The 27353-nt window shown below is 50.0% G+C and overlaps 1 protein-coding gene across 2 annotated transcripts; it reads left to right on the top strand.

The window, feature by feature from the left end:
* Positions 1-1016: 1016 nt before the first annotated feature.
* COG7 (component of oligomeric golgi complex 7) lies at positions 1017-27353 on the top strand. 2 transcript variants are annotated; one of them, XM_034420625.2, is made up of 18 exons: positions 1032-1157; positions 3849-4066; positions 5499-5647; positions 6687-6803; positions 9281-9449; positions 13653-13735; positions 14927-15049; positions 19475-19673; positions 20685-20812; positions 21987-22141; positions 22524-22640; positions 23550-23615; positions 23763-23946; positions 25289-25426; positions 25552-25635; positions 26165-26279; positions 26428-26571; positions 27019-27353. In XM_034420625.2, exons 2-18 carry the CDS (start codon positions 3901-3903, stop codon positions 27183-27185), a joined length of 2304 nt encoding a protein of 767 aa, XP_034276516.2. In that variant the 5' UTR covers positions 1032-1157; positions 3849-3900; the 3' UTR covers positions 27186-27353. The 2 variants fall into 2 exon arrangements, with proteins under 2 accessions (XP_087734925.1, XP_034276516.2); XM_087878799.1 differs by lacking the exon at positions 25552-25635 and having other exon boundaries at positions 1017-1157.

Here is a 27353-nt window from a genome sequence, read left to right as displayed (position 1 = left end):
TTCGTCACCTGTAATAAGGCCCAATACAGTGGTATCATCTGCAAACTTGTTAATCACATTAGATGGGTCAGAAGATACACAATCGTATGTGTACAATGAGTACAGGTAAGGACTGAGCACAGCCCTGAGGAGAGCAAGTGCTGAGCACCTTGAGGTAGCCAGCAGTTTGGCAGCTTTTTGGTGGCAGGGAGGGCTATTTAAAGATCCAGCACATTCCAGACACTCCTGGATCCGAAGAGACTGCCTCGCACAATATTTGCAGACCTAAACTACAGTTAACAAGCGAAAGGCGAGTGGTTGCAACCAAGGGGTCCATTTCTAGTAGGTGCCTAGGGTGCATTCAGACAAACCTGGGCTGGCTGGAGGAGCAGGGGGCAGCTGGTGTTCGTTCTGCCTGGATCTTTCCCTGGAATAGGTAAAAAGCGATTCAGAGACAGAAGTGGCCTCCCCAACCCTGGGCGGCATGTCGTCCCTTCTTGGCAATTTAGGCTGGGTGTTTCTGGAGCCTCTGCCCCACAAAGGCCTCCAACCACCTTCTCTGCTGGTCCCAGGACCCCTTCGTCCTGGGACCGAGGCAGCAATCCAGAATAAACAACAATCAGGGAAGTCCCAGCCTGGCTGCTCCGGTTTGTGCATCCTCCTCTGGCCTGCCAGTTCTTGCACAGCTTCCCCATCTGCAGTGCCACCTGCCCCTCGCCTCCCTGCGCTTGGGGTCCAGGGACTGCTTGATTCCCAGGGCAAGAGCGGGGCTGCCTTTGTGATTGTAAAGTGCCCGGGAGAGGACGAGGCGCTGCGATGGCCCAAGAGCAAGTGGGGGGTTGACCGGCGGAAGGGAAACGGGCAGCTGCCTGCAGGGATTCGCCTGGGGCTGCAGGCACAGCGCGGGAAGCGGCTGCCCCGGTTGGATTTCCGCCTGCTGCGCCTTCTCCAAGGCAAGCGGGACTGGGAAAAGAGTGCCCGCCTCCTCGCCGGGTGTGCTGAGTTGGCGGAGGGCCTGTCCAATCCTGGGGCGCGACTGTCGGCCGCCAGCCAATCAGCGAAGGGAGTGGACTTCCCGGAAACCCTGGAGAGGCGTGAAGCCGCAGGCCCGACACCAAGATGGTGGCCGAGCGCCTTGGACCCGCGGGGGCGCGGAGGTCCAGTGCGCAGGCGCGGAGGTGAGTTGGGGGCATCCCGCCGAGGGGGCCAGCAGGTGAGGGGCGCGGCCCCCCTCTCGAGCCCGACTGCTTCGGACCTCCCCGCCCCGCGATGGGGCAGAGCCCGAACTTCTCCGCGGGGCTTCGCAGGGCCTCGTCCCCGGGCTTGGCTGGGTCTCCTTGCTCGAATCTCCTCATGGCGGCGGCCGCCCCTCCCGCTTCGGGGGCCTCGCTTGTCTCCCCCGCAGCCAGTTCTGCCCGGACGCAGCCAGCGGCCCTGCGGGCTGAGTTTTCTCGCTCCTTTTCTGAACGTGGCGGCTGGAAGGGGGGGGGATTCTGGGAATTGAAGTCCGCCCATCTTCCACTCGCCCCGTGGAGGCACGTAACAGGAACAGAGTTGGAAGGGACCTTGGAGGTCATCTAGTCCAACCCCCTGCTTAGGCAGGAGACCTGTACTAGGGATTCGAACCGCCGACCTTTCCGATCGACAAGCTCAGCGTCTTAGCCACTGAGCCACCTCGCCAGGCTCTGCCTGCTTCCCACAACCAAAGTCAGTGGGGAAGTCAGTAGGAAGTTCCAAGTTCCAGGCCCACAGGCAGATAAGCTGGGTCAGAGAGGGAACAGGAAAGGTGTGAGAATGGCTGGTGCAAACATACAGGAGATGGGAAGATGCACGAACGGAAGTGACCCCAGGGACTTGAAACTTCCCTTCTCACGCCCAGATTTCTGTAGTATCAGAGCTGCAAAAATCAGTTGTCTAAATCAGGGGTCTCCAACCTTGGCAACTTTAAGACTGGTGGACTTCAACTCCCAGAATTCCTCAGCCAGAGACCCCTGGTCTAAATGGTTGCCTTCAAGTCCATTTTGATTTGCTGCTGGATCAGTCCCTGTAGTTCTCTTGGCAAGGTTTTTGGGGAGTGATTTGCCATTGCCCACTTCTTGGGGCAGAGAGGGAGTGACTGGGCCAAGGCCACCCAGCCGGTTTCATACCTAAGGGAGGACTATAAAGCATGCCCTCTCCCAGTTTCTGGCCTGATGCTTTGACCATGACACCAAACCATTGCACCCTATAAACCTTGTGTCACATTGAACCAAGTTCTTTCCAAGCTGCCATTGTAATCTGTATCCTCCCCATAATCTCTCAACTGTTTTTGTGTTGGCGCCGTTGCATCAGTCTTGGTCCTGGTGGGTGGGTGGCTGCCTGGACTGGTCCCTACAGTTTTCTTTGTGATACTTTCTTGGAAGTGATTTGTCTTTGCCTCCTTGTGAGTCACTGGCCCAGGACCACCCAGCTGGTTTCGTCTCTTAAAATGGGACTAGAACTCAGGGTCTCCTGATTTCTAGCCTGGGTTGCTGCTTTTAACCATTACTACAAAGTGGCTTTCTTTAGATTTATTCATTAAAATAAAATAAAAATATTAGATTGCCTCATTTGTACACATTCCAGAATGTTGTATCTGTTTTCACTTTAGCAAATACTCCAGTTTCAAATCTGTCCTCTAAGTAATCCTTTGAGGCATCACATCTAGAGAAACAGAGCAGATTTAACAGCGCTCTATTAAAGCTAAAGAATGACAGTCATGACATTCAAGGGTAAATATCCTTGGGCAGGGGATTGGACTAGAAAACTTCCAGCCCTGTGATTCTATATTTCTTTTAATTAACAGATGTCAAATAATAAAGATGCAGCATTTTCTTTAAAATTGTCCTTAGAGTGCAATTTTTTTTCATAAGTTCAGAGACCGGGTAGGTAACCTTGATCTTTCCAGATCTTTCTGGTGACAACTCTCCTGGCAGGACTACAGCAGAGGATTTCAAACCTTTTCAGGCACTGGAACCTGTTAATTTTTTTAAAAAAAAACCAGAACCCTAATCAAGAAGCTAAACTCTAAAAAACTTGGTAGTGCCTTGAGTGAACTTTTTTTTTTTGCTCTTTTTTTTGTTTCATAACCCCATTAAGTTTTCATAGAAGTCCATGGAATATAGTTTGAAACAACCCTCATCTGGGGACAACAAGCTGCCTGCCTTTTATCTCGGTGGCCTTGGTTCTAGTCCTGCCGTAGGCATGAAAGCGGCTGGGTGATTTGGGGCCACTCACTCTGTCTCAGCTCAACCGATTGTGGAAAATAGGAGAAGGAAACTGTTGGATAAGAGTTTGCCACTTTGAGTTACTTATAAAAATAATAAAGGGATAAATACATAAACAGGGAGCAAACGTCACATTCAGCAGTACTGATAATGTTGCCTAGTTGGGTAATGAGACTGCTGCAAGAGAACAGCCAAGCTCAGAGAATACCAAGGACTTCACAGATGATCGTTGCTTGCCAAGTTCATAGAATCCTAGGATTCTGATTTTTGTGTGTGTCTTACAATTCAATCCTCTATCCAGGACAGAGGTCCTTCGACAAATGGCATGCACAGTAATGCTAACCCCCTATATTCCTTTTTTAAAAATTTAAGACGTTCTGCAGACAAAGCATTTGCTGCAGTGGTGGGTTGCTACCAGTTCGCCCTGGATCGAGCAAACCGGTGGCAGTGACAATAGGCTCCGCCCACATGCCTGGGCGCTTCTGCGCATGTGCAGAAGCATTGCGCATGCATGCCAGCGTGCGAGTGCTCACAAGCGAACCAGTAACAAACTAAATTGAAACCCACTACTGATATGCTGAACTATGGCTTCTGCTCCAGTCTTTGTATCCTTTGTATCATCAGGTGCCGCAGTTGCTGACCAGGTCCAGGCGAGGGTGAAGCTGTGGCAGCCACCATGGATTTCTCCAAGTTTCTGGCTGATGACTTTGAGGTCAAGGCCTGGGTGAACGGGGCCTTCCGGGCTGTGCAGCAGGAGGCCCCTGGCAAAGTAGATGCTCACGCAGCTACCCTGGTGATGAAGTTGCAGCTTTTTATCCAGGAGGTCAACAATGCTGTGGAAGGTGATGCTGCTGTCATTGAGGGGAATTCGCTTTGGAAGTTTCAAGGACCACTCCTGGTCTGTGTGGGGGAAGCAGCTGCTTTGGGCAGCTGTGTACAGTTCAGATTATTTTTGCACTGCAGATGTTTCTATCTGACATGAAGCCATTTGCTAATGTTGCTATATCAACATTACACAGTTTAATCAAGACATATTATGTGGTACAGTGGTTAATATAATATAGATATAAATTATAGATATTATGTATTTAAAACTTTATATTAAAATATAAATATTTGTGAGGCTGCCGTTTTAAAAAAGTGGTTAGTCTAAGCTTGTTTTTCTTCTTTTGGCAAGGGTTTTCTCACTTCTAAGTTTTGAAGATGGTTTTCTCTGCTCTTTTATAAGAAACTTACTTTTGAGATATCTGAAATGAGGAACACAAATTTGAAATGTAAAGCAACATTTATATTGTCATGTGGACACATAGTGAAAGTGAGAAGAGAGTGAAATTTTACAGTGGTAATAAGATGAATATTTTTATAGTCTGTAATAATGAATTTTATTGCTAGATTTCATGAATAATGACAGGATCCTCCTCCCCCTGAGTAGGGATGTATCCCTTTGCTTCTTTGTGCGAGTAGTCCTAGGAAAAGTCTGCTGTCTTAACTTACACCCATTTTTCCTCTCCCCATTTATTAACCTTCTTGGTTGGCAAAATAGTTTTTGGGAAGGGGAAATTGTCATCCAGTTGGGTGACATAACTTTCCAGAAATTTCTTATGTGCCATGGGGGTTTAGAAAACTGGTGGCTTATTTTCACACTGAGGTTATCTCAGGGTAAATGTGAAGTAATAGAGTTTCACTGAATGTCCGATTAATTAAAAACCTGATGATGATGGAGAAGGAAGAGGAGGAGAATACAGGAGTAACATAGGAATAATAACAATAGCACTTAGACTTATATACTGCTTCACAGTGTTTTACAGCCCTCTCTAAATGGCTCACAAAGTCAGCATATTGACCCCAACAATTTGGGTCCTCATTTTACTAACCTCAAAAGGATGGAAGGCTGAGTCAACCTTGAGCAGGTCAGGATCAAACTCCTGGCCATGGGCAGAATTAGCCTGCAATACCGCATTCTAACAACTGTGCCACACTGCTGCGCCTAATATAGGAGAATAAGCAGGAATGGACACTCAGTGAAACTCTGCATAACTGTTGGTGGCCTATTTCACTCATTGGTTTTGAATTGACCGATCAAATATTTGTAAGCCTCTTGTCTCTGTGCTGAACAGGTGATACTGTTTCTAACATAACCACCCCACCTTTTCCTCATGGAGACCCTTCTGCTCTCGTGGCACAGTTCCAGCCTTCCCAGAGGTGCAGCCTCTGTCTCTTGTGTTCTGGGAAGTTGCAGCCGTGCCTGACCTCCTGCTTCTCATTTTCCTACAGAGACGAGCCATCAGGCTCTCCAGAGCATGCCCAGAGTTCTGCGGGAAGTGGAAGCCTTGAAGCAGGAGGCGGCGTTCCTGAAGGAGCAGATGGTCCTAGTGAGGGAAGACATTAAGAAGCTGGAGGAAGACACCGCACAGTCCATGCAGGTACTTCTCCAGGCTGATGGGTTGTCTTCCTGGACACCTGTGGCAGAATGGATAAAAATGAGCATCCCTGAAAAATGATACAACCTTAAAAATAGATCTTTTATTCAGGCAGCAGCACAAATGTTTTACAATTATGCTGAATGTTTTACAATTATACTGATATAGTCATTGAAATGAATTTAACTCTTACATTGGTACCTACAAGCTACCTAGCAGTTAAGCCTAGTTATTTATTTCTATTTTTCATTCGAAGGAAATAGCTTGGTTTAGACTACATAAAATCCTGCATCAGGAAGGGGCCTCGGAAATCTTCTAATACTGTGCTCAGTGTATATAGAACATATAGAATAACAGAGTTAGGACTTGCTAAAGCATTTCTGACAAATGACTTTTCTGGCTTCTCCAAAGCCTCCTGTGGGGCAGAACACAGCACTTCTGAGGCAGCCCATTTCATATCTAAGCTGAATCTGCTTCCATTGATTTTGTTCCTGTCTGGAGAAGATTCCATTACCCTTTAACTGCCTGAAGACCGTTATTCTCTCCTGCAGGCTAAATACTCCCACTTCCTCTTGAGCCCACTCAGAGGATTTTGTTTTTAGTCCCTACACCAGTGTTTCTCAACCTTGGCAACTTTAAGCTGTGTGGACTTCAACTCTCAGGATTCTTCAGCCAGCTATGGGAATTCTAGAAGTTGAGGTCTACTATAGCCTAAAGTTGCCAAGGTTGAGAAACACTGCCTTATACCATCCGGGTAGCCGTTCTCTAAGTTTTAGTTCATTGATGCCATTTTAGGCTGTGATGACCAGAAATTTGTAGTCTTTCAAGTGGGCTTTTTTACCTTGTCCAAAGCGGAGGAGCCTGGGAAATCAATTTCTGTAATATGGACTCTATGTTTTCAGATCTTATAAACGGAGAACAAAACCCACACTCCTGGCACTGGTGCTGTTAGGTAACTGCCAGTTAACAACCCAGCTCAGAGAGCAACAAAGATTCCTCAGGTCAATCCTGAGCTACAGAGATTCTCTTCTCTTGGTTTCAGGTCTTAATCAAACTCGATCATGTGAAATCCCGAATGCAGCTGGCTGTTGATTCACTCCAGGAAGCAGACAAGTGGAGCACTCTCAGTGCAGACATTGAAGAGACGTTTAAAACACAGGTATTTCAATGTTTACAATTTACAAACAGTATTCTGTAAACAGATTAGAATGGTTAAAGGCTGCTCAGAGATCAGGTAAACTAGCTAATTTGTGATCATTTGATCTTAGAGATGATCTAATTCAACCATTTGTTTAGTCTGGCATCCACCATCGTATCTCTGACAGCTGATCATCTCATTTCTGTTTCAAAACCTCCAACAAAAGATAGTGCACTAGTTCTTGTTCCACTGGCTGACAGCTCATAAAGTCAGAAAGTTCCTCCTGTGGTCAAGCTGGAATCTTCTTCTCTGTTGTTTTATTTCTGCCTTGGAGAATAACTGCATTTATTCCATCATACGAAGCTGGAAGTATTATTAATTACAATGGGTTTCAGAAATCAGAAATACAATATAACAGTGGTCCCCTACCTTTGCGGCTTGATGACCTGGCTGTGGGAGAGAGAGGAACCAGGCTGCGTGAGCAGTGGGCCAGCACATGGCCTGGTTCCGAATAGGCCATGGCCTGGTAGTGGGCTGCGACCCGGGGGTTGGGGACCCCTGCAATATAAGGTACTCCTTGACTTATGACCCTTCTTTTAGCAGTCATTCGAAGTTATGACAGTGCTGAATGAATGGCGGTTAAAACTGGTCCTTGGAGTTCCAGCCATCCCAGCACCTCTATGGTCAGGTGGTCACAAGTTCTGTGCTTGTCAACAAGTTGCAGCATCCACAGTCGCACAATTGCCATTTGCAACTTTCCCTGCCGACTTCCCCAGAAAGTCAGTGGGGAAGCTGGCAGGGAAGGTTGCAGGTTGGTGGGGCAAGTCTCCCCCCGCCCACGACCTTCCTCCAGCCCTCGGTACTCCCAGGGCACCAGCCATTCTATCTATTTATTTATCTCGCCCTGGGGCTACTCTTGGCGGATTACAATCACAAAAGAGAAGAAAATGAAAGGAGTCAGAGATCCTGACCTTTCTTCAGCCTCCCCAGGAGCAGCAGAGGCCGGTTCAGCTCCTGCCCATCCTGCCCTGCTGCAGTCGGGGGCTGTTGCCAGCAGAGCCAGTTGGCCTCTTTGGGGACTTGTTCTCTGATGAGCAGGTGGCCTCTGCCTGGCCAGATAGGCCTGACTGGGGGTTAGGGGAGTTCCTACAGTATTGTCCGAAAAGCGGCCAGGAAGGCGGTGCCCCAAAAGCAGCTGGGGAATTGCTGCTTCTGCCTTTTGGAAAGTGCCCCCCAAATGTACAAGAAGCCGGAAGGGACGGACTTGTGCTCCGATCATCGGCTATTGCAATTCCCTCTTGGTTTCCTCCGCAATCTGTGGTCTTTTGGAATTCTTCATTGGTGGCCCTTGTGAAGGTGCTGGCTTGCTTGAGATGAGGCCCATCTCATACATGGTATGTGACTCTGGGAGGCACAAACAGTTAAAAGAACAACAACAACAATAAATCCAATCAATCAATCAAAACAGCCAAAAAACAAGACCACTAAAGAGAATAAATGTAACAAAAAACAGGGAGAGGTTTAGGACCTGCATTGATTCTCTATGTTTTGGCCTTTTTCTTAACATGAATATGTATTGATTACTTTTTTTCTTTGATTTTTAAATTAAAGTCTTCTTCTCACCATGGAGTTTTCTGCTTCACTTTTTAAAATTGTTTTTATTGAACATTTTAAGAAAACATGAAGCAGAAATAGGAAAGTTGTTTTTCCTCCTCTGTCAAATGTTCCAGGTCACCATTAGAGTTTTATTTTGGTTGATCCAAAATAAACTTCAAATAAAACTGTGATGCTGTATATATTCCATTAAAAAACAGGTAGTCCTTGACTTTAGTTCATTTAGTGACCATGCAAAGTTACAACGGCCTTGAAAAAAGTGATCGTTTTCACTCTTACAACGGTTGCAGCGTCTCCATGATCACCTGATCAGAATTCAGATGCTTGGCAACTGACTCATATTTACGACGATTGCAGTGTTCCAGGGTCATGTGATCCCCTTTGCGACCTAATGAGCAAAGTCAATGAGGAAGACAGATTCACTTAACAACCGTGCTACTAACTTAACAACCGCAGTGATTCACTTAACAACTGTGGCAAGAAAGGTCATAGAATGGAGCAAAATGCACTTAACTGTCTCACTTAGCAATGGAAATTTTGGGCTGAATTGTGGTCATACGTCGAGGACTACCTGTCTTGAAGGGTCATTTGGCTGGGAATTGTGACTACAAGATGGTTGGCACATTATTTCAATTTATGTCCTCAGGATTTCTAGTTTAACTTCTAAAATGTTACTTTCTTTCATAATTATATATTTTATTTATTTATTTATTTTTTGGTTGCCCCTCTGGCTTTAAGGCCCATAAAAAATAAGGAGAAAGAGAAGGCTCTTCTGGAGGAAGGATATCCGGGAATGGTTGGGGAAGGGAGCGGGAAGGGTCTCTCTCTCTCTCTCGGGAGCTCCAAAGTCTAACCCGTCGGCCTCCCTCCCCTGCCTGGGCCAGGACGTGTCTCTCATCTCTAACAAGCTGACCAGCATGCAGAACAGCCTGGCGGTGTTGGTGGACACGCCGGACTACTCAGAGAAGTGTGTGCACCTGGAGGCGCTGAAGAACCGCCTGGAAGCCCTGGCTAGCCCCCAGATTGTCTCTGCCTTCAGCACTCAGTCCATTGGTAAGAGGGCCGGGGTGTGTGTGTGTTGGATGTGGGTCAAGGGAGGGGGCTAGAAAACCCTTTCCCTGCAGATCCAGCCCAGAACTGCACAGAAGGCTCTTGCCGGGGAACAGGATTGTTGCTCAGGTGTAAAGGGAAGTTCAGATTAGGTTCGAATGTGTCATCACAAAATAACTCAGACCCTGGGCTGAGCCAAAATCACTGGGACTCAAAGGCTTAGGTGCCCCGTGGAGCAAGTCTTTGCAAAAAATAACAGGGCTCCTGTGTGTAAGGTTTCTGGAGAAAGCTGCACCTGAGCCAGGCCTTGACAGGGACATCTGAATGTTGCCAGTCAAGGGTCCTGGCAAGGAGATCTTTTTGCTCTCAATGAGGCCACATAAAGTGGAAGCGGATGCAACAGTTCAACGTGCCCCTCTAATAACACGGTTAGGAATTTGGTCTCATGCTGCAGACTATTGACTCAAGTCAATATCGCTCACCAAACCAAGAACATAAGAGAGGAGGTTTTGGTATCTTACCTGAAGTTTGTTGTGCTTGGAGGATTGGGCAGAACAGGTGGGCCTTGACGTATGACCGGTTGCTTAGCAACCATTTGAAGTTTCAACCCCAACCCCCCCCGGAGAAAAAAAAGGTCGGGTTTTGAAGTTCCAGTGGCCGCTCCCCTTTGGTCATATGACTGCTTTTTGGGTGCTCAGTAACAGACTCCCATTTATGACCGTTTGCAGCATCCTGCGGTCATGTAGCCATGATTTACAACTTCTGTGCCAAAACCTGGCATTCATTTTGTATTTATCAAATTTATTTGCCACCCATCTCCTGTTTCAAGATGCCTGAGTGGCTTACAGCAAGTAACTTTACTTTTGGTTTTCAGCAAAACATCCCAGAATACTCAATGGGTTCTCTTAATGATGGCGGTGTTCACTTTATGTCTGCCATGTTCATTTAATGACCGGTGCAAAAAAAAAAAAGGTTACCAAATGAGATTGGTCACATGACGACCCACTTTATTTATTTATTTTTTTTATTGTAAAAGTTTTACAATTACATTTTCACCCCATTTTCACCCCCCTAACCCACCCCGAACTCCCCAACCCACCCTCCCTAACCCCCCCTAACCCTCCCCTCCCCCCCGGACTTCCATAGAGTATACCCCATCATTGTCCCCTTTATATAAAAAAAACCTTGAGCTTTAAACCCCCCCAACCCCCATATCATTTTTCATCTTCACATAGTTCAAATATTTCTATCTTAATATAATATAATACTATCAATAAAAAGCTATTTGATACTTCCTAGTTTGATATTTGTTCTGCACATAATCTATCCATTTTTTCCATTCACATTCATAAGTCTCTTGTGAGCGGTCTTTTAAATATGCTGAAATCTTCGCCATCTCAGTGAAACTGGCCATCTTCAAAATCCATTCTTGAACGGTAGGCAAAGCTTCATTTTTCCAATATTTACCTATCAACAATCTCGCTGCTGTAATCATATACAAAATCAACTTTGTTTCATCCACTGTAAAACCCTTAGCTATACCCAATAGAAACAATTGTGGAGAAAATTGAATTTTTTTCTTCAAAACATTCTGCATGACCCACCAAATTTTTATCCAAAAAGCCTTAACTTTCTTACAGGTCCACCAAATATGATAATATGTAGCATCTGTACAATCACATCTCCAACATTTTGGCTGAACATTAGGGTACATACACGACAGTTTCTTAGGGTCTAGATGCCATCTATAAAACATTTTGTAAAAATTTTCCCTCAAATTCTGCGACTGTGTAAATTTAACATTCTGAACCCAAATTTTTTCCCATGTTTCCAACATCACTGGTTCTTCAAAATTTTGTGCCCACTTAATCATACAGTCTTTAACTAATTCAGATTCTGAGTCCCTTTCTAGCAAAACATTATAAAGCCTTTTGATATGCATTGGACCTTTCTCTCTTATATGTCTAACCAATTCTTCCTCATGCAACATAATACCAGTTTTTTGGTCCTCTTTCCATCTCGATTGTAATTGATTATATTGTAACCAAGTTAAATTAATCCCTTCGTCCAACAGTGTCTGCAAAGTCTTCAGCTGCCATCTGCCCGCATCTGTAAAAAGAACCTCTTTGTATAAAAACCCCCCGAGTGACATTATATTTGTATTCCACAAAGTATGACCAAGATCCAGCCATAGCGGTATTTTATAATCCCATTTGAGTCGGTGCTTCTTCCAAACTCTCATCAAAGAGTCTCTAAGTATATGACTTTTAAATACTTTATCAACTTTGTCATCATAAAATAAGTAAGCGTGCCATCCAAATTCAAGATCAAAACTTTCTGCATTCAATATTCCAGCCTTTTTACTTCCAAACCAATCACTTGTTAAGGTTAAAGCTGCTGCATCATAATATAGCTGTAGGTTTGGAAGTTTAAGACCTCCTCTTTCTGGAACATCTTGCATAATTTTCAATTTCACTCTCGGCTTCTTCTCGTTCCAGACAAACTTATTCACTCCAGATTGCCAAACTTTCAATTGTTTATTACTTTTAAGCACCGGAATCATTTGAAACAAAAAAAGAAATCTTGGCAAAATATTCATCTTAACTGCTGCTATTCTTCCAAGTAGAGACAGCTGCAGTTTTTTCCAAGTCTCCATATCTTTCTGCACCTCTCGCCACAACACCTCATAGTTATTTTGAAACAATTTCATGTTTGATTCTGCAACCTGAACTCCTAGATATTTTACCTTAGGTACAGTCTCAAAAGCTGCCCTCCTTTCAAGCTCATGTTTGCGATCTTGTACATGACGACCCACTTTATGAACATCACGACTTATGAGCGTAATAGGCCAGCTCCATCATGGTCGTAAGTTGAGTCCAAATGCCGGGTGGCAGGTAGGACCAGGGGTTGGGGCTCAGCAGGCAAGGACATTGATTCACCTGGGGTGTCCCAGGAAAGGGAGCCCACGGCTGCCTTGCTCCCGCTGCTTTCCTGCAGTCCAAGCCCGTCTTGTCCTTTGGGCAATGCAGCTCAGGTGCTGCCATCCAACTTCAGGAATGCCTTGCAAGAGCCCCCTCATTTGGCCCTCTTGGGTGAAGGGGTAGCTGGAAACACTCCATCGCAGTCTGTTCTCTAGCATCCCTCAGTACTTCCTCAACACTCCAGAGACGCCCATAGGCCACCAAGGCTTGAACCCCCCAAATCTGACCTCTGCTTTTCTTCTGTCACACGAGGTGATTTGGTCGTAGCTCTCAGTCACTGGAGAGAACAATGAAGCTCCCGCACGGGCACTGCCTGCGGTGGGTGGTGGCCCTTTTGGGGCACAGGATATTGGCGAGGGCCTTCTTGCCTTGGTCTTTAGCGCCTCTGAAGGAGAAACGGACCGAGGACCACCAGCAGAGTTGGAGCGTTGGAGGCTGGAGAGAGGCCCTCTTTGGGGATGGGCAGTTCCATACTTAAACATCTTAAAGGGGTTCTGTCTCTTTTGAAGGTCTCTTTCTTGTGATATGTATTTCCAGGCCTGCTGGAGGTGTGAATTTGTCCCTTCTTGGGTTTCTTGTGGGGCAAGGCTTGAAGCTCCGTCCTTTGATTGCCTTCTGTGATTACCATGGGATCTCTTGGAGTTGTGCCACTGAGCTACCAGGTGGGGGCAGCCTTGTGCCAAGCACTGGTTGTGGCTGGCCCTTTCCTGGAGTGTGGCTCTCTCTTCTCACCCTCCATTAGGGGGTTGCCAGGATTGCAAACGACAGGCCGCACAGCAGCGTTTGTCATATGCTTGGACCATGTCCCAACGTGGACCCCTATTTGTGGGAGCCATTTGTTTGTTTGTTTGCTTGTTTTACTTTATTATTCTCCCCACCAAATGGAAGAGCATCTCCTGCCTGACTTTTTACTCTCAGGGGCTTTGGGCAGAAGAAATGAGGTTGGAGGGAGGACGTAAAGGTGGCAGGTAGAGCAGAGTTAGCTTTCTCCTCTGCTCAGATGCTCCCTATGAAATGCCCTCCCTGTGAACCTCCAGGGCTTATTCCCCATCCTGGAGGAGGGGTGGTGCTGCAGTGTGGGACTGCTGGGGTAGAGCGGGGTCTGGGCCTCCCTGTTCAGGTTTTCAGGCATTTGGGTGGGTGGAGGAGGATCAGGATGGAGTCAAACAGAGGCTGAACCTGCTTTCGTCCAAGGCAGACTAATGGAGGGAATCTATACTTTTAGATCAGGCCCAGCTGTTTGTGAAAGTCTTCACGGAAATTGACCGGATGCCCCAGCTGCTGGCTTACTACTACAAGTGCCACAAGGTATTGGGGTCCTCGCCACTGCTGAAGCAGGTGGCCTGTTTTAATCTCACACACACACACACACACACACACACACACACACACACACACGTGGGATGTAGGAGAGAAATATGGGCACCGTTTCTGAAACTGCCCCTGGCTGGTAACGATCGTGATGCCTTCAAGGGGCAAGGGTTGTCCTAACCCACCACAACCCACCAGATGTCAGGCCCACACAGGAGAATGGGCTGCTGGGGTGTTTCATGCCAGCAAATGTGGAGTGTAGGTTTTTCTGTCTCTCCTCCCCCCCTCCCCCCCTCCCAATGAGGAGCATTCAGTGCAGTTCAGCCCTTGAGACGGGGCTTCAAGCCCAGCTCCGTTGCTCTCCTGCTCAGTTCCGCTGAGAGCCACCAGGGGTCCTTCCAGGCCTGTGTGGGCACTGGCTGGTGCAAATGGAAAGAGCGCGAATTTGGCACCTCTTCCTTTTAAGCCCTAAAACTGCGTAAGTTTGGAAAGAAGCAGATTGAGAAACCTCTCTTCTTCCTCCTCTCCCCCTCCTTCCTTTTCAGACCTTGAGTCTTGCCACGCACTTTGGGCCTTTGCCCATTTTATAACTTAAGCAACATTCCTGGCCCGGCAAGAAACGTGTTCCGGGCAGAACGCTGGTCCCCTGCGGCCCAACCCAGTCTGGCCCTCTTCACTCTTCCTCATTGGCCATGTGGGGCTGCAGGGGAAGTCGCAGCTGTTGGCTTCAGGAATCCATGGGTGCCCAAGAGCTGTTGTGAGATGACTTTCTCTAGAAGATGAATGGTGGCCACATACTCTAGGTCACCGACCCACAAGGTGGCCAACTGGGTTAGGTTCGTCCCCTGGAGAAACCACAGAACAGGAACCAACCCATGAATTATCTCTGAACCCAAAAGCAATGCCCAACTAGGGGCTCTCCTCTTCTTTCAAAAGGAAAACAAGACGTGGTTTATCAACTTCTCCTCAAAGACTTTAGGCCTCCAGTCCTCATGGCATCCCTGTGACATGGCCCCTGGGGAGTTAAATGAACACAGGTGTGGAGCCTCTCTGACAGTGGGGTCAGTTTCCTCCAGTTCCCCCCCCCCCCCCGTTTTCTATGCTTATTGGCAAGAACAAACATCCTCCCGGTGCCGCCCTAAATGACTTTACCCTGGCTATGATCCTGACCCTCTTCCTTGCTCTCAGGTGCAGCTAATGGCAGCATGGCAGGATCTGTGCCAGTCAGACCTCTTCCTGGATCGGCAATTGGCAGAGCTCTACGAAGTGCTGCTGGGGACATGGCACTCGCAGCTTCAGTGGGCCACGCAGGTACGTCTGTGCCGGGAGGGGTCTGTGGGGTCCGGAGCCTCCTATGCTGGTGCTCAGGAGGAATCCAGCCTCTTCCCCGCCCAGGCAGCAGAGGCCAACAGGTACCTTTTTCCTCCTCAGGCATCCCTGCAGCTCTATCTCTTCCTCCATCTCCTTGAAATGTGGCCAGATTGCTCAGTCAACCTGACCAGGACCTGCAAAGCTCCAGATTCTGGCCTCACCTGATGTTTCGCCCCTATCACCCCGAGGGTTTCCTTAACAACCATTGTAGCTCAACTGGATTTAGTGCCTCGGGAACTTTCCTTGCAAGATTAAACCGTTTACGTCTCTTTACATAAAAAGGGCTTGCACGTAAACTAATTATTGGCAAACCGCTTGCCTTATGCTCCCCGTTCCCCAAACAGATGCCACCGATCTGTGGCTGCATGAACTTGGAGTGTGATACAGAATTAGATATCACTTAACCATCTCCTGGTCTGTAGTTATAGGCAGGTTTCTGCCCAGAGCTGAAGTCTCATTCAATTAATACTTGATTATTATTGGCAGTGTTTGATCCATAGAAGCTTATGCTGTAATAACTCCGCTGTTCTTTGAGCCGCCAAAGACTCTGCCACATCAGGGCATTGAACGAGGGCAGTTGGCCAGGCCCAGACATGGTTGCTTGTCCAAGATCACAGGTGGTAATCCCTCTGGATCCCTGAATGACTTGGAAATGCTCAGCTGAATCTTTGGCAACTCCCTGCAAACGACCCGTTGTCTTGCTTTAACCTTGTTTGATTTCTGTGTTGGAGTGGAGCTTTCCTATGTCTCTGCCCTTTAACTCTGGTGCCTTCTCTGCAGTGTTTGTGTGTGTGTTGTGTGACCAGAACTGGTGGGCAGACACCCAATATAACCCTGGTGGCTGAGGAGCTGTGTGTCCCTGGCCTGTCCCAGACGACAGCTGGGGATCTGTTGCCTCCCTCACCCCCCAGCAGCAAAAAAGGAACTGGGTTCCTTGCTGGCAAACTGGTTTGCTGGAGTTTGGGGAAGCAGCGGCCAGTTTGGTCGATTAGGTCCTGAGGCTTTCACCCGTGAAGGGGAGAACTGATGCTTATCTCTGGGGAGGCCTGGAAGGAGCTTGCCTGCCATCTTGGGCTGATCTGGCTCCCTTGATAGACTGAGCTGCCCCTGGGCCCTTTCCCAAGAACCCTTCTCAGTCTCCTTGTGGCCAACAAAGCAGCCTCAACTGCGGATAAAGCCCCGAGGGCGCTGAGTAGCTCCTCCTTACAAGAAAACAGAAATTCTTTAGTGCAGGATTTAAATGAAGCTCATCCCTCAGCCTGGTACTGCTCGGACAGTGACCGGAGGGTCTCCCTGCTGGTTTCTGAAGCTGTTCCCTTCTGCCAGAGCTGCTCTCTGTACCCATCCACCCCACCTCAAAAGGATCCCCAAAAGGAGGATTGTTTTCTGAGGGACAGACTGCTCATCTGGATCTTCTGCAGGAAGTGGGGGGGGGGAGACTCATCGGTGATCACCCACTTCTCTCTCTCACCACATCTGCTTCTCTAACACTGACAGCTCATTCTGTCTGTGGAGATTCTCAGTCAACCAGGTCATGGTTATCTCAGAGATGCTTTTTTAAAGAAGCAACTGAACTTTCTTGTTTTTCTTTGAAGACATTTTGCTTCTCATCCAAGAAGCTTCTTCAGCTCTGACTGAATGGTGGGGAATGGAAAGATTTATATTCCTTGTAGACAGCTGGTCATTTGCATTCTTTTAGAGAGTCGTTAAGGCCACTTGGAGGTTTATGTGTCCTCGGGGTCACCTGAGTAGAGCAAATGGGTGTGGAGCCTTCTTGGAACTGCTAAATGACTGTGTTGTAGACTGGAGAAAGAAAGAGGGGTCAAAGAGGCCATCTGTCTCAAAATTTAACAGCTCTCTCTCAACAGAGAGGGAGGGATCTGACATCATCTGTCTCCCGTCTACAACACAGTCATTTAGCAGTTCTAAGAAGGCTCCACACCCTTTTGCACCACCTAGGTGACCCTGAGGACACAGACAAACCTCCAAGTGGCCTCAACGACCCTCTAAAAAGATGCAAATGTCCAGCTGTCTGCAAGAAGTATAAATCCTTCCATTCCCCACCATCCAGTCAGAGTGGAAGAAGCTTCTTGGATGAGAAGTGAAACATCTTCAAAGAAAAACAAGAAAGTTCAGTTGCCTCCTGAAAAAGCACCTTTGGGACAACTCATTCTGTTTTTTCCCCCCTAATATAATCTAAACCTGTATTTAGAGACCATTAACCAAGTCCAGCCCTACAGGGTGAAATTGGCTGCAGCAACTGCTCTGCATCTACCAGCATTCTTCATTAATCATGGGAAAGACGGAAGCACTGTAAAAACACTAGACAGGACGTAATGATTGTTCAGATTTCTTATCGGGGATTTGCACAGGAATATGGCTAAATATAAATGCCAGGGGAGTTTGATGTAGTGCTGTAGGGAGCCCTGGAAATCACCTTGCAGAAGGCACCCAGAAACCATTAGGGCAGAGTTCCTCTTAACCTCAGCAACTTGAAGATGTGTGGACTTCCATTCCCAGAATCCCCAGCCATGGAAGTCCACACATCTGAAAGGTTGCAGGTGCAGAAGAAGCTGCATTGAGCTCAGGAGGGTCTGAGAAAGAGGCTCAGGCTGGCTCCTCCCCCTCCCAGCTCAATGGGGGCATAAGGTGGAGGGGAGGGAAACGATGGGAGGCTTGCAAGATTCTGTTACCCCAAAGAGGGTAGCTCTGCTTGTTCTGTAGAGTCAGTTTCCTGGTCCATCTATCCTGTAGGGCTGACAAGTTCATTACGTACTTTAAAGATTAATGATGAAAGAAACATTGACATTAAAAGTGGAATTTTTGAAATTAGGTAGGGCTTTGGGTAGTCTGTTGCTTTCTTGACACACCTAGCACATTTTCTCCTTTTGCCACCTCCTCCTTTTCTATTCTGCCCTGAAGCTCAGTATGGAAATCGGAGCTTCATTTCAAAATTTGCTAATTTCAAAAAAGGAATTAGTAGCTTCAGAACAAGGGTATTCTGGGACCAGTGCTGAAATGTACAGTGGTCTTATCAATTTTTATCATCTTTCTTGCTGACAAGTCACCCTGAAGCATGGGCCTAATGAGCTTTTTATGGTAAGATCGGCTTGCCTAGTTCATGGAATTTTACGAGGTCCAAAGTCTGCAATAAACACCTTAAATTTCTGTGATTCAGATGCACCTTTCCAGTCAATCAGGAAAAGTCACAGAATTGCAGAAGCGTTTTTCATTATTGTTTTCAGTGCTGCACGGGTAGGATCGAGAGGCAATGGCTTTTAAGCCTCCCTGACTAGATCCCTCCTTGAAATGATCTGATGTAAAAACTTCCCTAAAATGTGCCCAGGTCTTTCTCTTCCTGCAACCAAAGCAGTTAGGGCAATTGGCTTTCTCTTCATACGGAGCCCATGTGTCTTTGGTTTGGTTTGGTTTTAACCTTAATTATAGCAACGTTAGAATCAGAGCACTGCAAAATGCAACAAATAATCCAAGCTCCATTAAAGCAATTTCTGTTCTCTCACTTATTGGGTGTCCATCTTTATAGTTTTGAAGATTACTGTCTGAAATACACAAGTCAACAAGCAGAGAGGATTCAAGGATTGCACCCATTGCGTCCCTCTCTTGTGGAATTTGGTCTGCTGCTTGCAAGCCCCATCCTTGACCCCTGTCTTCATGAACTAGAGACTTGGGGCCTGGCCTATTAGCTGCAGCGTAGCCATCTAGTGCCCGGCTCGTTCGGAGAAGGAGCAGAAGAGATTTGGGCCAGGGCTGGCTGCTTTAAGGGGACCCTCTTTTGGTAGGAAGGGAGTTGCAAGAAGGTGGGCAGGAGGCTTCCCGTAGTTCCGAGAGGTCTTTCAGGATTTGATGATGTTTTCCGTAATTAAGGAATTACATTGCACAAGAGGAAAAGAGGGGTGCAGCCCCCCCCCGTCTTCTCTACCTGGCATGTCTTCTGAGTAGATTTTAATTGAAGGCTGCTTTAGGATCCAATCTTGACTGACCAGGAGAATATGCGGGGGATGTTAGAGGCTCAGCACCTCTTTTTGGTATAATTGGGTGTTGCTGACGAATCCATTTTTAAGGCGTGGCATTTGCCCAGTTTCCTTTGAGAGACGCTTCTTCCCTCTTGCCTTGCAAGGCTTCCTGATTCATGAGCCATCCCTGGGCCCTGCATGGAGCCTGTGGCCTGGAGGACCCTCCTTGCTGACTCCTGCAGATGAAGGAGAGGGGCAGGAAAACCATGGCGGTGGGCTTAATGGCCGGGCTTGGGGTTTGCTGGCTCTCTGAGGGCCGAGAGAGCAAGCCCGTCCGGGGCTCTAGCCAAGCTGCCTGGCCTGCTCCTACCTCCCTCTCTTCCCCCCACAGGTTTTCCAGAACCCCCACCAGGTGGTGACCGTCCTGCTGCTCCAGGTGCTGGGTGCGCTGACACCCTCCCTGCCCGCCTGCCTCACTGCTGCCATGGACCGCTGCAGCCCCGAGAGCAAACTGAGCCAGCTCCTGGGGCTCTATGGCACCACCGTCTACTTCGCACACGGGCTGGAGGCCGCGATGCTGCCCAGCCTGGGTAAGTCCTTGGCACTTGGACACCCTGCCCAAATGCTTTTGCTTTTTTTGTCCTTTTTCTACAGGGGAGTTTTATAGGAACACAATTGGTTAGTATTGCGTTGACGGTCTTTATTACTGTTGTTACATAATACTTGTACCAAACTGTGTTTGACTTGAGTGAGCAGTATTGACACAGTGTTTAAAGTGTTTGCCAAAGCAGAACAATTTGCATTCTATTGTGAGTAAATACTCCCCAGCACTTTTGATTTCTGTAAAGGTGAGCCGGTGCTCAGCCTCTCCTTCCCACCCAGCCACCCTGGAGGCCTCGGGCGAGTCCCCTGCCCTGCCCCTCTTCTCACGTTCGTTCTCTTCTCACGGCCACAGAGGGAAGGTGGGAAATGCCCCACTTGGTTGAGAGCTGCCCTCTTGGCTATGAGGTGGAATGACGCTCCCCCCCCCATCAGAAAGAAAGGTGAGCCCTCCCAGGCTGCCTGCAGGCCTTTCCTGGGGGACACGGAGTCTGTATAGTCTGAATAGGGGTCTCAAGTTCTCCCCCTCCCACTAATTAAATAAAAAGCAACACAGCAGTAAATGTATAGAGGGGTGGAAGGATTTAATTCTAAAATATACTTTTTCCAAAGTCAGCATTTAAGCACTTTCTTTGTGTTCTTCAGTAAGTGCCCTTCATTTTTTTTAGAAAAAAGCTTAGCAGGCCCTGCCCTGCTTTGTGGCTCCTTCCTTCCTTCCTTCCTTCCTTCCTTCCTTCCTTCCTTCCTTCCTTCCTTCCTTCCTTCCTTGCTTCTGAGCGAGTCTGGAGAAGGATCCTTGGAGACTTTGGGGGACAGAGAGGCACCTTCTGGGTTTGCAGGAGAGTTTCAGTGTGGAGAATTTTATGGGTCTTTTAACTTCTTGCCCCAGATTTAATTTTAGTATAAAACTAACGGGCAAAGCAGGGGGAGATGCGGGCCATGTGGGGAGCCCCCTCCCCCCCTGTGGCCCTCCTGCTGTGAGGCCGCTCCTGTGCTTTCAGGGGAGTGCAACCTGGTGAAGGTGGCGGAGCTGGTGGAGGCCATCTTCAGCCCTTACAAGCCCTTCCAGCTGCAGTACCGGGCCTTGGAGGAAGAGAATCTCCTCATCCAGATGAGTGCTGTCCCCCTGGTAAGAGCTTTTCTCCGCTGCCCCAAGGAATCCTGCAGTCGTCATGCACAGTTGTTGATCGACAATCCGGTTTTGTGACATCTGAAGTGATGGACGGAGCTTCAGAAGTCCGAATCCCTCTGAAAGGGCAGATTCTGCAGCAGAGTGGCCTCACTCTCAGCCTTCCTGCATGGGGGAGCCTCTTCCCAGGGACCTGCTGTGGGTGAAAAGGGGGCTGCTGTGCTCGGCTTCCCTTTAGCGGTTTTCCAGGCTTGTGAAAACTGTCATTCATTGGCTTAATTGTTGGTTCTGTGTGGTGGGCTTGAAAGAGAAGAAGCACTTTGTAAGCTAAAATACACAGCAAAGAAAAGAAAGTCTGGCCAAGGCGGGACTGTCCCCCAGGCTGGTGGGGTTTGTTCATGGCAAAAGCCCCCAATCTGAGCTCGGCCTGGGAGGTTTCTTCAGCAGGGGCATCCTGGGATGCTTTGAGAGGGAAGGGGAGGCCTGTCTTCTTCTGGAGGAACCGGCTCAGAAGTGTGGGGGCATGCAGAGGGAAGCTTAGCTTCTCTTTCTAAAGAAAATTTAAGTTTAGGGAGTGCAAAGAAAATCTGCCTCCTCTTCCTCATCCCCCTCCCCCCCCGCTTCAGACAGCTGGCTGGGTGCTGCCCTTGTTATTATAAGAGGACGGTGATTGTCAGGCTGGACTGAGTTCCACATGTGTGGGGCATCGGGATTTCTTATTTTGTCCTCTCAAATTGGGGTTGTTTACCGCCTCTTTTTAACCCTGTTAAAGACTTTTGCGTTAGGAAGGGTTTTCCATCTCAAAAGGTCACTTCTAGCATTGACACCTGGTGCTCTCAGGCAACAGGAACTGCAAAACAGTCTCGGGGGTCTTGGAACCCCAGATTTCCCCATAGAAATTGGGCCTGTTTAGCAGAATACCCCCTCTGTAAAGCCTCAGAGCAGCCCCAGGCTTTGAAAGCTTCCTCAGTGCTCCAGCTGGGCAGGAGGTTCTTTGGGCCCCAGCAGACGGTTAGAGGGGGCCTTTCTGAGGACTTTCTCCTGAAGGGCCCTTTTAAAGGCCCTGCAGGGTCCCAGTGGAAATGGCTGCCTTGTTCCAATTCCGCCCCATTCGGACTGGCTGTGCTGCCGCTCCAGAGTGGTGACCGTGAGCTGTGATCTTGTTTCCTGGCAGGAACACGGGGAAGTGATGGACTGTGTCCAGGAGCTGAGCCATTCGGTGAACAAGCTCTTTGGCTTGGCCTTGGCGGCAGTGGACAACTGTCTCACGCTGACCGATGGGCTGGGCGTGGGTGGACTCCTTGGGGCCTTGCAAGCCCTTTTCAGCAAGTAAGTCCTGGGCCATGAAGAAAACTCTTTGCATCCAGCCTCTGGGCCAGAGGAGGTGGGGGCTTTCTCAGCATCCCTACCACTGCGAGGGTTGCAAGTGGAGAATTTGCTCCTAGAAGAACAGGTTGAGAGATGAGTGGGACATGGAGTTCCTTCTGCTCCCCATGGCCACAGGAGGAAATGACCAGTACCGTCTGCTGCCCCTTCCCCACCCTCCCAGGTCCTCAGGGGTTCACCAATGCAGAAGAGAGGCGAGCCTGCCAGGGGAAGAATTGGCTTGGTCCCCTTGGATCTTCCCACCTGGGCAGCTCAGGGCTGGCACGGCTGCATTCAGCCACGGGCCCCAGCCGGTGGCCGACTCTTATCTCTGACCCTTCCGTAGATACGGCTCGGACTTCAGTAATGCCCTGCAGTCAATCAGGAAGAAATGCCAGCTGGATGACCTCCCTTCAGATTCCCACTTCCAGGAAGACTGGACTGCTTTCCAGAATGCAGTTCGGTGAGAAAAATACCTCGTGCAAAAGGCGAGCAGGGCGACAGGGGAAGCGTTTCTGGAGAGAGCTCAGCATTCTGCACAAACAATAATGGACTCCTCAAGAAAGTGAGCCACGCCGGGTGCTGTAAAAGCAGACGAAGGCCCAGGCTTTCTCGAATTATGACCACAACTAGGATTTGAATTTTGGTCTTTGAGCAAAGTGGTCCTTAAGTGAGATACCCACATGGCTGCTTGTCTCAATGACCACAGTCCTGGCACTCCCAGTTATGATCATTTAGTGATCTCGTGGGTCATTAAACCGATGGAGACCCAGGTAAGGAGTGTGGAGTGTCTCAGGGCCTCAGGTACACCTTAGGTAGCTCAGGGTTTTCAGTCTCTGAGCAGAGAGGCATTTGCGTGTTGCCTGTGCCAGACCTCTCAGCCCCCCCACCCACCCCCCCACCCAAGGCACCCCGTGCACCTCCTGCTGCTCTCTGCTCGGATTTTGGCTTCCTCTCATCTCTGGGCTGGTTGAAAGTGTTACTTGCAGGAGGAGGTGGGCTCTGCTCCTCCATGCAGGGGAGGGAGCTCCTTTGGTGGGTGCAGCACCCTATACTGGAGTGGGGGGACGGCAGCGCAGAGTTTTGCAACAGCCTGAAGTGTTTTAAGATTGTACAGCACCCTTTCCAAGGGTGTCATAATTCTGAACGGTCATTAAATGAACAGTTGTATGTTGAGGACTGCCTGTATTGGAGTAATCATGAGATTCTTCCTCGAGAGACACGGGCGTGGTCCCTCCTGGGCCTTTCCATCCCAGCCTGTGGCTTCTCACTGCAGGAGAAGAGACACCCGCTGCCTACACTCTCCCAGTGCTGTCCTGAAGGGGGGGGGGCTTTGGGGGCAGCGATTCCACCAGCATCTCTTTCCCTGCAGAATAATCACCACCTGTGGGGAGCTCCTGCGACAGTGTGGAGACCTTGAGCAGCAACTGGCCAACAGGTGGGCTCGCTGGGCTGCTCTTCAGGGGCGGTGGGGGCGGCTGGGCCCTCCTTTCCGTTCTTCTTCCCCCCTGAAGCTTTGACGGTCGAGGCTCTGGGGCGCCCTCACTGCTCAGGCCGTTTCGTCTGCCGCCGGTGCCGGTTGCAGGATCCTCTCCATGGCAGGGAAGTTCCTCTCGGAGTCCTACCGTCCCTGCAGCCTGAGCGGCTTCCAGGAACGCAGCCCGGAGAAGCAGAGCCACCTCAAGAACCCCTGGCAGGAGTACTGCTACCTGCAGCAGGAGAGCCCGGCGGAGTACGCTGCCCTGCTGGAGACCCTCTACACGCTCAAGGTGGGCACGGAGGAGTTGGCAGAGGAGCAGCCTTGGGCTGAGCCGTTTGCTTAACCCTCCCCTCCAAGCCCCCCCCCCCCTCCAGCTTTCTGAGTGTGCCCCTGGCAGGGACCGGAGGTGACGGTCCCTCCCTGCAAGTGTTTGCTTTTCCTGGGCCCTTCAGTGTTCCTGTCACCTTGCTTGCTTTTCCCAGCATGCGGGAGGGGGGGGGGGCTCCTGTTCCCAGACAGACTCCTCAGCCTGTGCCAGTTCGGTTTCTCAGGCAGCCTTAGAGAAAGCGGGGGGGGGAGGGGGGGAGAATTGCATCAGGGCACGATGAGTTAGACCCCTCCTCTTCCTCCCCCTCTGGCTACTGTTGGCAAGGGGCTCTCGGCCCTCTGAGCATTTGCTAGGGAGAGCGATCCAAGTTGCTCTTGCTCAGCTGGCATGTGGGTGAGAAGGCAGTGCCTCAGATGGGTGTGGGGCTGGAAGCGGCAGGATGGAAGCACGGAAGTTTTGGTCCTGTTGCCCTGGAGGGTCTTCCCTCTTTTCCACAGTGGGCGCTGCCTTTCGCAAGGATGCTGGCAGACCCTCCCTGCCTCTTCTCTAAAAACAGGTTGGGTACCATAAGTGCGATAGAAGCAGAGGGTGGGGCCCCGTCCTGAAAGGCTTGCGTAATGGAGGGCTCAGAAATTCCAAATGCAGGCATCAGGCTTCTGGGGAGCAGTGCCAGAGCCAAATTTTGGGTACTCCTGCTGACGATGCCCTCTCTTCCCTTGGTGGGCTCCACCACACGGGCTGAGCCTCAGGAAAGCCATGTGCCTGGTCACCTTCTCCGAAATGTGGTATCCCAAGGCAGTTTGCAGGCAGCTTCTCAGCCAAAGCCTCAGCTGAGCCTCTGATGAGAAGGCCTGATCCTGCAGGAGAATTGTGATTTCCCCCAGAAGAACCCCCGAGCTTTAGGATCCTCCTCCAGGCTCTGGGTTGAGTGGCTGCTGCCTCCCGTGGAAATGAAAAGACTTGATGGCCTCAGGCTGGGTCTCCAGTTGGCTCCTCCTGGGGGTCCCTTCAGGGGAGAAGCAGCCCAGGACCATGGGCAAGCCAGAAGCATGGCGGTCAGAGCCATCGCCTGTGGCTTCACTGAGCTCCGAGACCACCAATTGCCCTGGTCTCTCGTTCTTTTGGTTGCTGGGGATGTTTCAGCCCCCCACCCACCCATTAAGAGGGAAGGCCCCCTGTTCTCCTGCTGATGCTGATGCTGGGGGGGGGTTCGCAGCTGCTGTGGAGGGAGAGGACTCCTTGTCGGGTGTTGGAGGGGAGCTAGAGGAGCCCGGCCTGACTGCCCCCTCCTTCCCCACTGCAGGAGAAGGGGACAAGCCACAATCTGCTCTCAGCGTCGCGTTCTGCCTTCACCCGCCTCAACCAGCTGGCCCACCAGCTGGCCTTCGACTCGGTCTTCCTTCGCATCAAGCAGCAGCTCCTCTTGGTGGCCAAGATGGAGGTGAGTAGCCAGGCGGGCATGTGGGGTCCCCACAGAGTCCTTGAACGAGGACTGGGGAGAAGAAAGAGGGAAGGTCGCCCTGCGTGACAAGTCAGGCTCTGCCTTTCTGCTCGTCCTTGACTTAGAGCTGGAGCGCAAGTAGTGCGGGCGAGATCCTCACCGATGACCTGCCCAACTTCAGCCTCACGCCTCTGGAGTACATCAGCAATGTAGGTGGAGGGTTCCCCCAGGAAAGGCAGGTGCTGCTGGGGCTCTGGGGTTCCTGCTTCCTCCTGTGGTTCTCCAGCCGTCCTCAGATGAGGCTGCTCTCCGCCTGACAGCGGCCTGATTCGCCTGAGAAAAGGGCGACCTGCAGAGCTGGGAAGCCTGGAAGGGGTAGGGACTTCTTTGGCCCCTCAGGGGTCCGGTCTAAGTCCCTTGTGAGGACTGACGGATTCCCTTGGAGAAGCCTCGGAGGGCTGGCCTCGATGGTCTGGAGGGTCATTCTGGGAGGTTTGAGCTACTGAAAGGATCCCCCAAGGCCGAGGGGAGAGGAGAAATCTCGGGGACCTGTGGTGACCCAGAGGCCGCAGCAGGACTTGGCTGAGCCCCTCTCTTGGGCTTCAGATTGTGCCCTGGCAAGGAATGCGCTGGTCCCATTTGGAGAAATGGAGGAAATCAGCAGGGCTTCAGAGACCCCATTTTCTGCAGTGAAAGGCTGAGGCTGCCTGACCACCTGCTCTCCTCCCTCCCTCTTAGATCGGCCAATACATCATGTCCCTCCCTCTTCACCTGGAGCCCTTCGTGACCCAGGAAGACGCAGCGCTGGAACTCGCCCTGCATGCTGGGAAGCTGCCCTTCCCTCCAGAGCCAGGTGGGAAAGGGCACCGGGCCCAGGAAGAGGCCTTCGCCCAGAGAGGCAGCTGCAGGAAGGCTCACGTGGGCAGCGCCCCAATTTCTCTCTCTGAAGGAAGAAGCCCACCGCAGCTGCGGGGAATCATTACTTGTCCTCTTTCTCCCAGGCGATGAAGTCCCCGAGCTGGACAACATGGCGGACTATTGGCTGGGCTCTCTTGCCAGGGCCACCATGCAGACGTATTGCGAGGTCATCCTGCAGATCCCTGAGCTCACCCTGCACTCCACCAAGCAGCTGGCCACGGATATTGGTGAGGAGGAAGGATGCTTGGGGTGTGGGGGAGATACCCAGGTTAGGTCCTGCATGTGGACGGGGTCCTGAGGGCCACCCAGCCCCCTCCCCTGCCCAGAATCCAGATTCCAGCATCCTTGCCATTAGGCCACCCGGCTTCCAGTTGGGAATCTCCAGTGGAGAGGCAGCTGACTGGTCAGTCTGCCTCCCTGGACCTCAAATCCAAAAGGTGCATTTAAAAAAAAAAAAGGAGGGGGGGAGAAGCTTCCCTTCGAGTACTTAAGAGCCATATTGCAAGCCACCTTGCCCTTTCAAAGGGCAGCCAGCACTTCCAGCCTCTTTTCCTGGGGCTTCCCATCCAGAGCCTCAGTCATCTGCTGGACGCAGTGGGGCTCTGGCCGTTGTCCTGGAAACGCCCCCTCACTTGGCGATTTGAGAGCCGAGACGCTGCTGGTTTCTCTTGCAGATTACCTAATCAACGTAATGGACGCTTTGGGCCTCCAGCCTTCTAAGACCTTGCAGAACACGGGGACCCTCCTGAAGACCAAGCCTGACGATTACAGGCAGGCAGCCAGAAATTTTCCCCGCCGCCTGGCTAGCAAAATTGCCGCCATGAGGGCCCTGGATTATTGAGCTGTTGATTTGGCCCAAGAGGGGCTGCACCTGGCCAGAGAAACACTGTAAGGTCCCCGGGGTGTCTCTCTGCCTCCCCCCCCCCCCATGGTAGAGTTCTCTCTTCCCTGGGAGAGAGGAAAGAGGCCAAAACAAGTTTTGTAAGTACTCAATAAATCTCTTTAAAAA

This window comes from Pantherophis guttatus, chromosome 14, assembly GCF_059756535.1.
Source record: "Pantherophis guttatus breed Tessera chromosome 14, ASM5975653v1, whole genome shotgun sequence".
In the NCBI taxonomy this organism is placed as follows: domain Eukaryota; kingdom Metazoa; phylum Chordata; class Lepidosauria; order Squamata; family Colubridae; genus Pantherophis; species Pantherophis guttatus.
Note: the sequence above shows the minus strand (reverse complement) of the source record. Positions and strands in the feature narration are given on the sequence as shown.